This window comes from Pezoporus flaviventris, unplaced genomic scaffold (assembly GCF_033815535.1).
Source record: "Pezoporus flaviventris isolate CSIRO_AGI_PZ_B2104156 unplaced genomic scaffold, CSIRO_AGI_Pfla_v1 ptg000045l, whole genome shotgun sequence".
Lineage (NCBI taxonomy): Eukaryota > Metazoa > Chordata > Aves > Psittaciformes > Psittacidae > Pezoporus > Pezoporus flaviventris.
In genome coordinates this window covers 3,162,459-3,178,083 of record NW_026892593.1, presented here as the reverse complement: position 1 = coordinate 3,178,083, position 15,625 = coordinate 3,162,459, and the positions used below count along the sequence as shown (strand labels likewise).

The window sequence follows — 15,625 nt, the reverse complement described above, 5'->3', positions numbered from 1 at the left end:
TATAATCTAATTTGCAGATTACCAGCCATGATATTTAGGGCAATTAATGGGCTGAGCTGAATTGCTCACTCCTTTATGTGAGGTTTTCACAGAACATATTTCTAGATTAAGAAAGGGTACTTAAAATTCTGCACTCACTTCTCTTTATTAATGGCCATACTCTTCCAGAACTGTAGATGTTACCTGGTGAACACAGTTCTGCTTTTATTACTATTCCTATAAATTAGTTACTTGAAACAGTAATTCATAAGTGAATTAAACTAATTTTCCTTTTTATTTTAAAATTGACTTCTGTTAAATATGACACTGACTCTGACTGCATTATGAAATAGCAGATGAATGATAAACTCTACATTTTGATAACTTGCTCTGGCAAATGTCAATATGCGGATTGCTGTGAATATTCCAAGGGCAGAAAGCCTTTCCATTTTCCTTCTGTGAAGGCATTTTCTTCCCCCTTCTTAAAACACTGTTAGTCCTTTCATCTCACTGTGGATTGTCAACCCTTCCATGTGAACAATGCATCTTAGGCTGTGCCACAGCAATCACTGCTGAAATAGCCGCGGTAGTTTGAGAGGTTACAGTGCTGTGCTGGAAGTCAGGTGAATACATTGTCAAAGTATTTATCACTTTCCTCTTCCTTAAGGCCAGACTTTGCTCTGAAACAGATGAGCACTCTTGATTTGATCTGATGTGTAAGTAGTAACAAATAGTTGGTAACATCATCTCAGGTCTAGTAAGGTTTGCATACAATGTCTAACATTACAGCATCATCTAAATATCTGATGGAAATCCAAAATGCAACTATGGTACAAACAATTTTGGCAAAGAGGTCAAGAGTGGGTGTTCATGCTGGCTTTCATCTGGAAGCCTGTGCTATTTTCATTCTTCAGCCCAAGGCAGATGACCTACCTCTTTGGGTAGCCCACCTTTGCCACAGCTCTCAATGTGGTTCTCATGTTTGTCTAAGGGAACCTTCCTAATAATCGCTTTTGCTCATTCTGGGCTTACCCCAAATTGTGCCAGGAGGAGAAGGTAAACCTAAGGGAAGGCAGGTGACCTCTGGAAGCTGAGACTGATGCTGGGAGCATCCAGAGTGGTCAGCAACTTCCAGGACGTGGGACTCACTCAGCCTGTGGCTTGTATGCATCCTCAGTTGCGCATCCAGCACTGGAGAGATGCTTTCCTGGCCTGAGTTGAGATGCTCTTAGCACATGAAACCAGCAACACTGGTACTTGAGGGTAGCTCCTGAGGCTGATGCACAAGCTGAGATTTGCTGACAATGTTACAATAGTCATTTAGGATTCTGCAGTAGCCAATAGGGAGAGTCCAGGCTCTCCAGAGAGCACTCATCCCATTTGAAGATTAATAGGGTGTATAACCTACCCTCTGGAGCTGTGTGTATTAGTTCATTGACTGGTGAAGAAGCCTTAATTGGCTGTCTTTGGCTAGACATCTTACTCATAATTTGTTTTTACTAGGTTAGGTGACTCCTGGTCTAAGTACAGAAGCTGAGAACAGACTGCTCTCAGTAGCGCTTGCATTCGAGTAGTTTTTTTTGGCTCTAACTTGACTCACTTTCTGTCCTAGGGCATTGTGTAGCAGAAGTCACTTTAGGTAATACCCAGCCAACAGCATCTTTATGAAGTCCACACTGTATAGAACCTGTTCTGAGGCTGAAAGGCAAAACCTCTGTAAGAAGAAGGGATTTCCAAGGGGCAGCATAGGTAGGACTGAAGTAATGGACATCCAGTTCCCAGTTGCATTACAGACTCTCTTTGAGAATACAGGCTATTCTTATTATAGTGCTGCCTTAAAAGGACCCATGGGGCTTCAGTTCAATGTGTAGAGCCTTCAAACCTTCACTTTTCAGGCATTGAAAATTGTTCTATTTGGTGTGCTTAGTTTTTTGTTAGAAAAGTTTTAAAAGGTCAAATACATCTTTCAGAACCAAGAACAGTGCATGGGGCAAAGCCATTTACATGTAGTCTTGTGCATATGTACTCATCCCTGTTCGCGTTGTGATTTTTTTGATGAGTCTAGAGATGGGTGAAATGCATTAACCTGAATGTACTTAAGAGGTGAGGGCTTAATGAGGTGCACTGAGAAGAAAAATACTCAAATGCTCAAGCCCTGCCCAGAGGAAAAGGCAGCTGCATGATATGCACAAATACATGGCATAGTATAGCAAAGATGTCAGGTCTCACCTGAAATAATGTAGGTGGTGAATGACGTTCAGGGAAGATAAATCGTAGTTGCTGTGGGTAGCAAAGGGTTTCTAAGGGAAAGAAACAGTGTTCTCCTTGGCAGCATACTAGAAACCCACAGGTGTCAAAACAAAGGCTCAGAAGAAATTTGGTTATCTCAAATACATCTAGAGATAAATCCTTAGAAGCTAGAGCTACTTCAGTTGGAACACAGTGTCAGCACAAAGATTAAGAACTGGCTATGAATAAATACAGATTGGAAGTTGAAAATGCACAGTAAAACAAAACCTGGTAAGTTTTTCAGCACAGCTCTGCAGAGGTTGACTTTGGAAGAGGAACTCACCTTGTTGATGAAGGACAGCTCCCCACAGGCTCTTTTAAATAAATACTGGAAAGAGAAAAAGTAAATTAAAAACTGCAAATGGAACTGGCTGCAAGGTGCTGTTTTATTGCACTTAGATTACACTTGCACAGGTGCAAATCAGATCAAGTAGCTCAAGTATAGCTCAATACATCATGCGACAGCACTAAGGAATGCACAGATATAACCATAGCTGTGATGCATACTTGCAGACTCCACACCCTGTATTGGGCCTCTGGACTCACGATATCTGAGTCTGCTGAGGCCATCACCTTATAAATGTCAAATTAATATTAAGCAATCATAATATGAAAGCCAGGGTTTTCAAATTGAGTAAGCTGGTTATTGAATGTTAATTACTGCCCCACTATTAAATCCTGCTTTGAGTTATGACATATTTATTTTCTAGTTATTAACCTTCATGTTTTTTTTAAATGAGGGTTGTCTCAGGGCACCATTAGTGTCAAGTTCTAGAATGCTAAATTAAATAGAGCATAAGCTGGAAAAACACTGGAGGTAAGCTATCAGAATGCTTTTATGTTAGGTTTTTCTTTTAATCTACATCTTTTCTTGTAACAGGTTTAAATGCCACAGGTTGTTTCATGAAGTAGAGGTAGTTCAGAGTTTTGGTAGGAACTGGCTTCTTCTTCTGGCCTGCTTGATGAGGACTGTGATAGCTGTGTGTGGGTATACCCAGGGAATGAGAGATCAGATCAAAGTCATAGATAGGTCTGAGATGTATGAATGCCAACCAGTTAGAGGTCAGCCCTGATGTGGGCTGAAACAGCCACTTAGAATTGATGTGAGATGTTATGTCTTGTTAAAACTGTCCCTGTTCAGGATGGCAGTGATTCATGTCAGAGGTTGCCCAGCTCTTGCTGAGTGCAGAACAGAAGGGTAATGGAGATGCAGGAGGTGCTGTTTGGTGTCAGCTCCCACTGACCAGAGTTCAGCAGGAGATGCTTTGCCTCCCAGATATCGGGTGTAGACCACCGGGATTCCTGAAACCTTGCACAGCATAGGCTGAACGGGGACCTGGAAGACAGGAGTCCAAAAGTAGACCAACCTCATCTCAAAACTGAGAGGCAGTACCAGCTGAGGCAGTGGGCCTTCTGCAAGAACAATAGGTCTGCTCATACGTCAGAGTCCATTCACTGCTTCTAATGGGAAGCCACCTCTCTTCCAACAGGCTTCTTGCATGTAACTATGGTATACATTCTGTAAGCCTGTTACTTTGAGCTCTTATTTTTGGCCTAACTCTGGACATGCCAGTTCTTTTACTTACACACAAGAGTGTTTTCTGGCCTGCTTAGGTCTCTTGAATGTGGCCTAAGGCTAGGCATTGCCTCATGGTTGGAACAGAGTCCACAAGAAGTCTCAGTTCTCTTTGTGGCCCAGCCAGCTATCTGCTAGAGGACTCTGGACAGTCATTTTGCTTTGCCAGGTCTCACCCTCACACATGTGGAAGAGGTGTGCAATGACCTTTATTTGCAAGGATCTTTGCTCTCTAGTGGCAGTCACTGTCATGAAGAAGTGTCTTCAGAGGGCCCAAGAAATCTCTCTGCCTCCAGGTATGGTGGAAACTTTTGTGCTATCTCCCCCTTGTCCTTACAGTAAGATCTTTCTAGGACTCTTACTATTCCAAAGCAGTGCCTATCAAAGCTAATTAATGCTCAGACATAAGTCATCTCAGGAGTGGGACTGCTTAGCAATGAGCAGCCTGTGAGTTGCTTGTAGAGCTCTAAAGACAAATGAGAGGTTTAATCAGGGAAGCATTCAGCACTCAGATGAGAGCAGAGCCTCTGGTTTATGCCACTTATGAACAGCACTATTTTCTTTGTGAACTCTTGCCAAAAAAAAGCAAAGCAATGGAAATGTGCCAGTCAGTGCTAAACTGGAAGTTAGAGATGAGTTTGAGATGAATCCTTCTCTTAGCCTGGGTCATAAATCCAAGTGTCCACCTAACCTGGATAGACTTTCAGCAATGTTTTCTGTGGTACCTCATCCTTGAGAAAGGCAAGGAAATATTTTCCGAAACACTTAGTAGGGGGCTTTTCAATAAACTCCTCATCCAGGGACAGTGGACGAAGAGGCTGACCAAACACTCTTTCCCTCATACATCCACACGTAGTGGCTTCATTTGACAGTCTGCTGGCTCAAGGAACAACGGTTCTCTTCCTATACAGTATTTCTTTGGCAGCTTGGAAAATCATCCTTATCACTGCAATTATAGTTATCAAAAGCTTCAAAGAGAGTTTTCAAAAGAAAAAGTCTCAGCTCCGCAGGGATCTGTTTGTGGGTCTGACAAGGGATTTTTTGAGCAATTGGGTTGATGGAAGGGAGCATAGGAAGGTAAGGAGCAGAGCTAATGCAGTAAGTTCCTTCCAGATCTCTTTTAAAGCTGAGTGAATAATTCACAATGAATAATTTACTTGTTGTCATCAGGCTTTTATCTTCTTTGGGAATATACTACGAGCAAAATTTAGGTCCTCGAATTTATCTGTTTGAATTATGTGAATATTTCTTTCTGTGTAATTCTCCATAGCTTGGTTAAGCATCTCAGACATCCCAGCTGTGTTGTTATTTGCAGTTTGTTGTATGAAGTGATTCTTCCTTTGTGGATTAAAGCAGAAGCATTTCTGCCATCGCCATTCAGAATGCAAGTCTGATTTCTGTGACTAGCACATACTTGCAACTAGTCACCTAAGTTCCAACAAGCTCATTGTCCTTTGAATTTGAAGTTAAACATTGACAAACATGGCATAAACTTTGACATCTCTCAAGTTCTAGAGATTCTTGTTGGGTTCTCCATCGGTTTCTTGGATGGATATATTCAATATCTTCCCTTCAATAGGGAATATCCAGTATCTTCAATATCTGAAGGGGCTTACAAGGATGTCAGAAATGGACTCTTCGTTAGGGACTGTAGTAATAGGACAAGGGGTAAGGGGTTGAAACTTAAACAGGGGAAGTTCAGGTAAGATATAAGGAAGAAGTTCTTTACTGTGTGGTGAGGCACTGACATAGGTTGCCCAAAGAAGTGGTAAATGCTCCATCCCTGGCAGTGTTCAAGGCCAGGCTGGACAGAGCCTTGAGTGACATGGTCTAGTGTGAGGTGTCCCTGCCCATGGCAGCAGGTTGGAACTGGATGATCTTAAGGTCCTTTCCAACCCAAACCATTCTATGGCTCTACTGGTGAGTGTCTTGTAAATGTGTGTGACTCTGGTTCTCTTTGCTTATGGCAGTACCACCAACTTTAACTGACTATTTTCCTGCTAAAAAAAAATATCAGGACTTGTTTTATTAAGTCCTTGTAAATTGAGGTGAAAACTTAAACTCCTCTTGATAAACAGTTTTCTTTGTACACACCTTTGCTTAAATAAGTGATCTCCTGGCACTTGTCATATCACTAGATAACATTTCACTCACATCTGTGATTCAAGAAGGCAAATCAAAATTCTTATCAGGATTTTGATCTCTCACTAGTATTACAGGTGGCTTTTACTGTTTAAAATATATATGGTAGCAATATATAGGAAATTTGCTTGCATTTCACTGGAAATTAGAGATTGCATTTGCTAAATTAAAAAGTTAATAAAAAAATGTAAGTTCTGTACCACCTGAAATCAAGTCTTGCAATTAACCCTGAGCTCTGTATTGCCTTTGTTCGTAACATTAATAATGCTGCCTTCTTGGCTTCTGAAACAATGTGTTGAGGACAATAAGTGCCTATTAGGCGCCGTATGTCCATGAACAAATAATGTGCTTTTAGCAAGAGGGTTTTCATCCTACATTGCATTGCCAGAACCAAAGATCACAGCACCAACAACCACCAGCTCCAACATTAGTAACCCACCGTGGCACAGCGCACCTATGCTGTCAAAGTGCTGCCAGTGAATAACACTGGAATTGGAGGATCTATCTATATATGCCAGTCTAAAAGTTCTTTATGCTTTGTTAGTGGTATCAATTAATCAAAAGTTTGCCATAATAGGTTTTATTTGAGTGATTGTAAGCAATCACTTTATCAACCAGTTGTAGCATCTATTTCTCTTAAAGTGTGTGTGGGGGGGGAAACACAGTCAGTAAACCCTTTTCTTTTGCTAATGCAATAGTGTTAGGCCTTGAAAGAAAACCATAAGTCTAGTTTTGACCATCTACCCAGTAAGATTCCTTTTTAGATGGTAGGTTGTCAAGAGATAAAAACAGTGAATTATGATCTTTTTTTTTCCTCCTCTCACACTATGAAATTTATTCACCCAAATAGTCAAAACTGGCAAACCTGTAGGTAAGTTTGAAGGTGTACCTTGAAGCTATAGATCATATACCTGTGCACAGATGGCTCCCTACGTATGATCATTACCCCAAAGACTTGCAGAGCTCAGGAAAAAGCTAGGATATCTTCAAGGACACCACAAGTCACAACTAGCTCCTAGTATTTGACTGGGATTTTACCTTGCTTAACTGTAGAGTGAATTGCTAGAGAGGGAAGAGACATGCATAATTCCAGATTCTTCATTTTATCCGAGTCCAAAACTGTAGGGATGGTTCTTTAAAAACACTTGGCAAAGGAGAAAGCTTGCTTGTCAGACTCGAGAGCTACTGAAAGTGTTGTTTCTGCAGCCACCTCCTTACAGCTCTTCAGAGTGTGTTAATGTAGGGAAAAATGTAATAGCCTTGGGATGTTCGTCATGGTACTGTTGAAAAAGATTTAGTTACATATTTCATAATTTGATGCCTTGAGATGTTTTTTAAAACTTACATTCATTTTTTATTCTACATATTTTCCACTTTCAAGAGACATTCAAGTAACCTGCTTCTCCACTCCTTGTAACAGTCAACAACCTGTTCATCTTCAGGGATGAGGACAAATCTCTTTGGAGGGAAGGGAGCAGGTCACATTGCATTATAGCTCATAGCTTCCTATGACTGTGAAGTAAAGAATAACCCACTTTTAACCTACTGCAGGCAGCCAAGGTGGGCCCTACAGTTAGAAAGCACTGTGAAACTCTGCTTCAGCTCCCTGGTCTGATTGAAGATCGGAGCTCTTTTGGTGCTCAGGTACCTTAATGCACTTGAGAAGCTGAACCCCCATTCTCTGTCAATGGAAATGACTTATACCTGAAGATAGAGATAAGTGTGGCTGGTGGCACAAGTATGCTTTCATAGGAGGTGTGCTCGCTGTAGTGAAGGTCAGCTCTTAGAAACAAGGCAGTAAATGCCACCCTCAGGCATGACACAAGGGACTATCCTTGAGTGTTGATGTCTGTCACCCAGAATTAAGGAGGAGGGACCCCAGAAGTTGCCTTCCTGTGTATGTACGCATAAGTGAGTCCACACTTTCTTGGAGAGGTGTCCCTTCTGTGTGCAAATGGCTTCTCCCTCCCAAACCCCTTGGTGGAGAACATGCTGGGATAAGGAAGCCCTTGCCATCATCATGCAACACCCAGCTCGGTGCTGCAGCTTGCTGGTATGGGGAGGACTTCACTGGTCTGTGTATTTACATGAAAAAAAAACCAAACTTCTCTATATGTCACATGCTATACGTGCCTTACAAGAAGGGTGGTCCCCTGGCTCAAGAGTAGTGTGCTGAGAGGTATGGGTATGCCACAGATGTCCTGAATCATAGAATAGTTTGAGCTGGAAGGGATCTTCAAGGGTCATCTAGTCCAACCCCTCTGAAATGAGCAGGGACATCTTCAACCTGATCAGAATGACCTTCCCAGGGCAATGTCTGCAACTTCCCATGGCCTCTTTGTTAAAATATGGTGATAAGTGAGCAACAAGGGGTTGGGCAAATGCATCCAAATACATCCACGTACATATATATATAAAAATATAAATAGATACTAATACTCCAGTGTGGAACATGCCACAGCCGGCCTGCCAGATGTAGTTTCTGGAGCACAAGGGCTGGATTACTGCTACCCACCTTCATGGAGAAAGTGATTTGATTCTCTTTTCTGCCCTGGTACCAATCTCTGTAACAGATGCAGGAATGACACGTGTCAGAGAATTCAGCTTTGCTTGAATTTGTCTGAAATTTTAATTGGGTTCCAAAATCACGGGGGAGGGGGAATGTGCAGGTGAGATTTGGCAGATGAACAGACATTGTCACTACACGAAGCCTAACATTTTAGGAAACGAAGCCAAAATTCTGCTTGTTCAGAGGGGAGGTGCAAGAGTTGATGCACTGAGGATTGAGCCCTACAAAACAGGGGTCCTACAGGCAGGACACGTGGGTGAGAGTACTGGCCTTCCTACCAGGATGCTCTATTTTTAGCGCTCTCCCATTTACAGCTCATGTTTAAGCAAGGGGCTTATTTTCAAGGCTAATTTGTCGTTGTGTCTTAACCAGCCCCATTTTCCCAATTAGCTGTCTCCAGCTCCCCAGGCCACAGGAGCTCGGTGGGGGATTGCAGCATGTCTCCTTGCGAAGGGAGGGAAGGGGGGGGGGGGGGACGACACACTGCCTGGCTGCCGTTTCCATGCAGTACAGGCAGCGTGATCAGAGCGCTAACACAACAGCCTGTGTAATTACATGTTTCTGGGAAGTGTGTTAGCTCCACAGGGAGCTGAGTCCATTTGGAGAGGAGGAGGAAGAGACTTTTGGTGGTGGTGGGGTATTGTAAGGTGAAAAGGGTCAGCGCGTAACCCAGCTCTTGCTTGAATATGATAAAGGTAATTGCTGTTCTCAAGTGAACGCCGAGTGCTTCCTGGTTCTGGCTCCTCTCACTCATTGCTCATGTCTGTATTATGCAGGCATCTGCTTTCAAAACCAGATGAAGCAGGGCTTTGCAAGAAGAGAGAAGAGATTTGACCCTGTTGGAAGCGGTACGTTGTGATATTTGACATTGTTTCTCGCTAACATCGCCAGGGTAGGCAGGGAGATGCAAAGTCAGGGGCATGGCAGTTTTATGCTACACAGGCATTTGTTTAGTGGAAGAAAGAGTGTGGCAATTAACAGCAATTCATTATAGTCTGCGTGCTGGGGCAGGGGGAGGATGGCTTGGACCTAACCTGTCATGTAGGTGTTTGATACGTGTCCTGCATTGCTTGCTGTGGAGGCATGCACCTGAGCTTTAAATATCCTGCAGTTCCCGATATCTTGCTCCTCCAGCAGGCTCTCCATTTCATTTTCCTCCTCTCTCTAGTGTAAAATTTGGCCTAGCTTAAGCTTCTTTCCCTGGCTGAGAAGGTTATTTCCTTCCCTCCTCTCCTCCCCACCCCCTCATCCATCCTCTCCTCCTCTTGCAAATGCTCTCCGACCCTGATTTGGGGTTTCTCTCCCTGCAGTTAGCTGTGGGCTCTGTGGATGCTTTGCTGTGACGGAGGGCCGAGGGCTGACTGAGTCGTGGGAAGGATTTGTACATAGGAAGAGAGGAGATGGCTGTGCAGCGTGCTCCCGAATCTGCTCTGAGCTTGCTGATGGTGAGTGCTTGCTGAAATCCGTTTGGGAAGGGGGGGTGGGCAAGGGGAGCTGCACCGCACAGATTCAGGGCACCAAATCCATGGGAGGATTTTGTAGGAGCCACCACTTAGCTTTTACAGGTCCCGGGGAACTTTGCAAAGGACTTGTCTGGTGCTTGCACAGAGATGTTCCTCCCATGATGGGTTTTAATGCATCTGGACCAGTGTTTAAAGCAGCATTTTGAAGTCACCTTTCTGGCAGAGCTGGCACTTGTATTCGGGGTTTATCCTGAGCTGTGGTTTATGTTTGTGTTCATTATATCAGTGTCAAATCCTCACATCCTTCTGCTTTCTCCTGCTTTTGCCCTTGCTGATTGTGTGACAACTTAAATGAGGAGAGGGAGAGTTTGATTTCTCTGTGGGTTATGTTGGTAGCTGCAACCAGGTACTCAGATGTTGTACCATTTGGAGTATGGTCCTCTAATGCAGTGAATCGCCATGCAACTAGCTGCAGAGTGTGTCAGACCTGCCACTGGCTGCATACCACAGGGTAATGATTAGTATATATCTGAGCTATTTGCTGCAACATGTTGAGCCACTGACCTACTTCTCAAAGTTCTGCATATTTATAATATTTTAAAGAAGATTATTTAGCAAAACACGTGGCTGAGCCCAGAAACATGCCACTGTCATGCTCCAATTAAAATAAACCCTTGGGGGGGGGGGGGGGGGGGGGGGAATATTAGGGAGTTGTTTAGCTTTACTGATTTATGTTTTATTCCCTTTCTCCTACTCTTGTTGCCATTTTCTATGCAGCAGTATCAGGGGTGTTGGTAACATAAGATCTCTGATGGATATTTTTCTGCCTAGATGTCACTAATGTTTCCACTGGAGAGCTGTTATAAGCAAAGAACACGTGTGCGTGCACGTGTGTGTGTGCGAATGCAGAGATATATATGCATTATGTATGTATTTATATAATTATTATTACTGATCTCTCTGTTGGTTGTATTAGGATATGGTCACTAACACTCACGGACATGATGAGTTTAGTAAAGGGAATGCTGCAGGATAATAGCCTTGTCATGCCTAAGGTTGTTACCAAAGGTCAAGTTGAGGAAAGCAAATTTTATGTATATTACTCAAAATGCTAAACACGCTATTAAGCCTCTGCATGGTTTGTTTTATATTTGCTAGTGACTGACTTGCTGTCTAAGCTCATTTTATTCCCTCTTGCTTACCTCCGGCCTTTCTGCCTTTTTAAATGGCCTCTTCCTATTTCTCTCTCAAAGATAAATTGATGGGTGCCTATCACCCCTGTATCACTGTTTGAGCTGTACATGCTTTTAGTTTTGCTAACCTCTTAATTCTCAAGTTAAACCTCTCCTCCCCCAGTCTCAGTCCTCCTTGAACAGACCTTGTCAAACTTTGGTGTGGTGCCCAAGCCGACCATAATTTTTTGCCTTAAAATGTGGCTTTGTGTGGCTACATGGCCTTGCCCCAGTTGTAATTTTGAGGTGGGTCAGGTGTTTCTACAGCTCTGGCCTGTAATCTGGGTGCCTCAAGTCTCGTCACCTTAGGCACGACCTTGGACAGGGCTGCTGTGGTTTCCAAGAGCCATAAGGATGGACTGGGTTGGGTTGGGGGTCCACAAACAAAGAAGTCTTCGTTTTTGCCCCTGTGGATGGTTGAGATGGTGGGGATGTATTTTGGGGTTGAGAGGACTTGTGTAACTCTCTGGGCTCTGCTTCAGGATGTTCTGGTGCTAGAGGCTGGTTCTGGGTGTGGAAAAAGTGATTTGGTGTGTAAAAGGCTCCTCTTTGAAAACTGCTTCTTTTGCCTTAGATTCTTCTTGGGTTGTGAATCTATTCAGTTAAGTATAGAAACCTCATTCTTTTCCCTCTGCTCTGCCTTGGCTTTGATTGCATGCTTGAGCAGGCTCCCCTTGAATCAATAATAAATTCTTGCATAATGCATCCCACCATAAGCAGCTATAATTGCATCTCTTCTAAAACAGCCACTGTCCAGAGATTAAAGGAATTGATGTCTTCAGGAAGTCTGCAGAAGTAGCTTTTAATACTTTGATGGGCTTTTTCCATTGAGAGGGTTTTGTTGTAGCAATGAGGAATATTTCAGTACTGCATTCCCCCTGCAATAGGATGCCGTATGTGCATCCAACTATCCACTTTTTATGAGAACCAATCAGCAGCAGCATTTGGCAGTGCTGCATCATATTTAATCTGAAAATATCTCCTTCTCAATAGGGTAACTCAAAGCACTTTGTGTTGCAGGTACAGAAACCAAGGTGCAGAGTCATTATGTGATTTCCCTGGAACTTTCAGCAGTGAATTGAGTGATCCAAATTGGCAGCTTGCTTATCCCAAATTTCTTTCTTTTCAATTGAGAAAGGTGGACATGTCCAAGTTATGGAGTTTTCTTCCTATAATGGGACTATCTATAGGACATAGGTACCAAGCATCAGTATGCCTCAGTAGCTAAAACTGCACATGGGACCTAGTGGATTTCTGGGTGCCTGCTGTGATGACAGCTCACAATGACTTACCTGTGCCTGCTAAATGCTGGCCAGGACGTGGAGCTGACATGGCCTAAAGCAGTTCCCAGACAGCAAGTCAGCGAGGAAGTGCACATTGCTTTTGCAGCCACTGGCACACCAGAAGATCTCATTAAACCTGCAGCCTCATGTGGACAGGTCCTGCTTCAGTTTAGTGAAAAAAAAATGACCTTACAACAAACTATCAAAATCGAATCTGTTTTTATTTTGATCTTGTTTTCTAGCCAGCATTACACGCAGGTGTTTAGGTTTGTTTTTCCCCTGCTTTCAGCGATTCTTTCCCCCTTATTTTTAGTCCTAGGCCAGGGAAAGTCTCAATGAAGAACTTAAGCTTATATTTTCCTGACATAAATGTATTATTTCCATACAAAGACTACAATCTGAAATAGAACCGCTGCTTCTCCATTCTGTTAAATGAGTTGTATTACAAATGACTCCGGTCTGTGGAACTCCTGCCTTTATCTTGCTGCATAGATCACAGTAGATGAAGGATGTTGCCTAATTCATTAAAATTTGGGCTGAACTGTGCCCAAAGTGGCTCTGCCTGTAGCATTATCAAATCATTTAAACAGAGCTTCCTCAGCTTCGGTGAACCAAGAGGAGGGAGCACCTAAGCATGAAATAGCAAATACCATGTCTTGTTAGGAATGGTAACACCTGCTGTGCTAAGATCATTAACGCTGATGGGAGTAAATGAAATATCAGTAAGATTTTATGCCTCTCTTATTAGCATATTGTAAAATTTTAAAGCTACAGACTTATTGATTGTGCGGATTTTAACAACACAGTAAGTTATGATACTTGGTGTCTCCTGAGACAACATTACTGCATCTCATGAAAACAGATCTTAGGGACTTGACCTTCAAACTACTGTAGGTCATAACACCAACACTAATTAATGTGTGCTAAATGTCAATGGAGGTTCAGGTGAGCAAGGTATACAGCTCAGTGCATACCAATTAATCTACAATGATCTTAAAACAGTAGGGAAGAAGAGCGTGGTTTTCTGTTTCCAGAAAAGCTGGAGCTCCAGCTAGCTCCTCTCACCCCCTCTTATCCAATTGTATGAATGGAGTATTTTCCATATTTACAATCCAGCTTTTCTCTCTGGTCTGTATACATAAATCTTTCCTTGAAGAAATAGCAATTTACCATTTAGAAAACAAGTGCACGTGTAAATTAATGGTAACTACTTGTGTTTGGAGGAGCATCTTTCATTTCATGGGACTGTAAAATTCATTCTTTTGTGTCTGAGTTGCATTCACTGAGGCTGGAATAGTGTCGCATGTGAGATATCTTGAGTGACCTTCACCACATAAGGCTTAGTTATCTCTGTTGTTCAAGAAGGAAAACAGTGCCAACAGCAAATTTGGAGTACTAACTCAGCCCATGGTGTTCACGATGCCCAGGATGACGAGAAATTAGCTATCCAGCCCACTTTGGGGCTGCCAGCCTTGGTGTTTCCTTCTTCTATTGAGTTGAAGGCATTGCAACAGATGTCTAAGGCGCACAACTACAACAGGAAGACATGTGAAAACTGCTGTTTCTAAACCTTAGCATACACAATTGGCATCTGATTGTCGTCCACTGAAAACCCCAGTTTGCTGCTGTGCTTCTAGTCTCCCTTTCCAAGAGGGTTCTCCTGAATCATCCTTCTCCCCTCAAGCTGGAGTCCTCAAAACAAGGTGATTCTTCTTGATCTGATTATTATTCTGAAGCATAGCACTGAACTCTGTAGAATTGCCCTTAAAACACACTCAGATTTGACTGTATCCATACAAAATGCCATGAGGGCCACACTCTGACTGATTGGCTTCTGAGGTGTTGGACTTAACAATGTTCTGGATATTTTATAAACTATTTCACAAATAATTTCATATGTTTGAGTACTAAGTGTTTATGGCCAAAGTCTGCTTTTCTGTTGTGATTTAAACCAGGACAACTTGTGAAGGCAAATTTGGTAACTAAAAAGATACAGGGCTTTTAAGCTCCATTTAGACCTAGGACTGATCCTGCACAACATAATGTTATGTTCTGTCCCACTCAAATCTCTAGGCAGATTGAAGCAGCATTGCTCAGTTTGGAGGATCATATTAAAACCTTTGGGAGCAGCAAGGTTACAGCGGAAGGATGAGGTCATTTTCTGCCTCTTTCATCTCAGGCTTAAATTATCTCTATGTTGACAGTATATGCAAAAGCCCTTGACATTTAAATCTCCTTGCTGCGACCTCATTTGCAGACCACGTTGAACTTGAAGAGAACCTATGCTTAGTACGCTTCTTCCATGAAAACAAACCCCATTCATTCCTTGCCATTGCATGGTGTAGAGGTTAATGCAGCTCTCATCTGATGCTGAAGCAGTGTGACATGTCAGCAGTGCATGACCAATACATGGGTCTGGGCATGAGCAGCATTGCTTGCGAATGAGTAATGCCTTCCAGCAGGAATCAGCTGCATTGCTGACATCTGGTCCACTTCAGCTTCATGCCCAAAATGAAGTCTATGGCAATACTTGAACACTGATTTATGCATCCCTCTCCATGCTCCTTTTGCAAATGTTTCCACTGTGCAGGTGTGTGGGCCTCATCCACAGCCTTCCCAGAAGGTCTGGCCAGGAGATGATAATGCGCTGCGGCATCCGAGGTCACTGGGAAGGAGCTGTGCCAGCAGGAATCTCCCTTCCTCTGTGGCTCTTCCTTCTCCAGCCAGTCAGTAATTTGCTAATGGGCTTTACAAATAGCACTAGCTGAGCTGCGCTGGTTGCTGTCTTAGAGGATGGGACGGGAATAGCAAATTCCAGCTTGGTGCTTTGTGGCTGCTTGCTACTGTGGACTGGGAATTTAACCATTTCTTGTTGATAAGTTCCCCCATAGCATGGAATTCTATATGAAGTTTCCTATATTCCTCCATAAACTATCAGTAAGACTTCAAACACTGTGATTTAATTCAGCTGAATGAGATTAAACACTCCCTGGAATTACTCTTGGCTTCCCTGTGGTGGATGTCACCTTTTACCCATCTGAGCTGCAGGGCTGTGAAATTGTTATCCCTTCGATTCTGCTTCAGTGCATGCC

General features: G+C 42.9%; 1 protein-coding gene across 1 annotated transcript in view; it reads left to right on the top strand.

Moving 5' to 3' along the window:
- Positions 1–9,205: 9,205 nt before the first annotated feature.
- Positions 9,206–15,625, top strand: part of FRMD4A (FERM domain containing 4A) — a 380,055-nt gene continuing 373,635 nt past the window's right edge. The window contains exons 1-3 of the mRNA XM_061467215.1: positions 9,206–9,250; positions 9,332–9,403; positions 9,866–10,000. Of these exons, the coding sequence (XP_061323199.1) occupies positions 9,956–10,000 (45 nt within the window). The 5' untranslated portion in view covers positions 9,206–9,250; positions 9,332–9,403; positions 9,866–9,955. The remainder of the gene's footprint in view (positions 9,251–9,331; positions 9,404–9,865; positions 10,001–15,625) is intronic.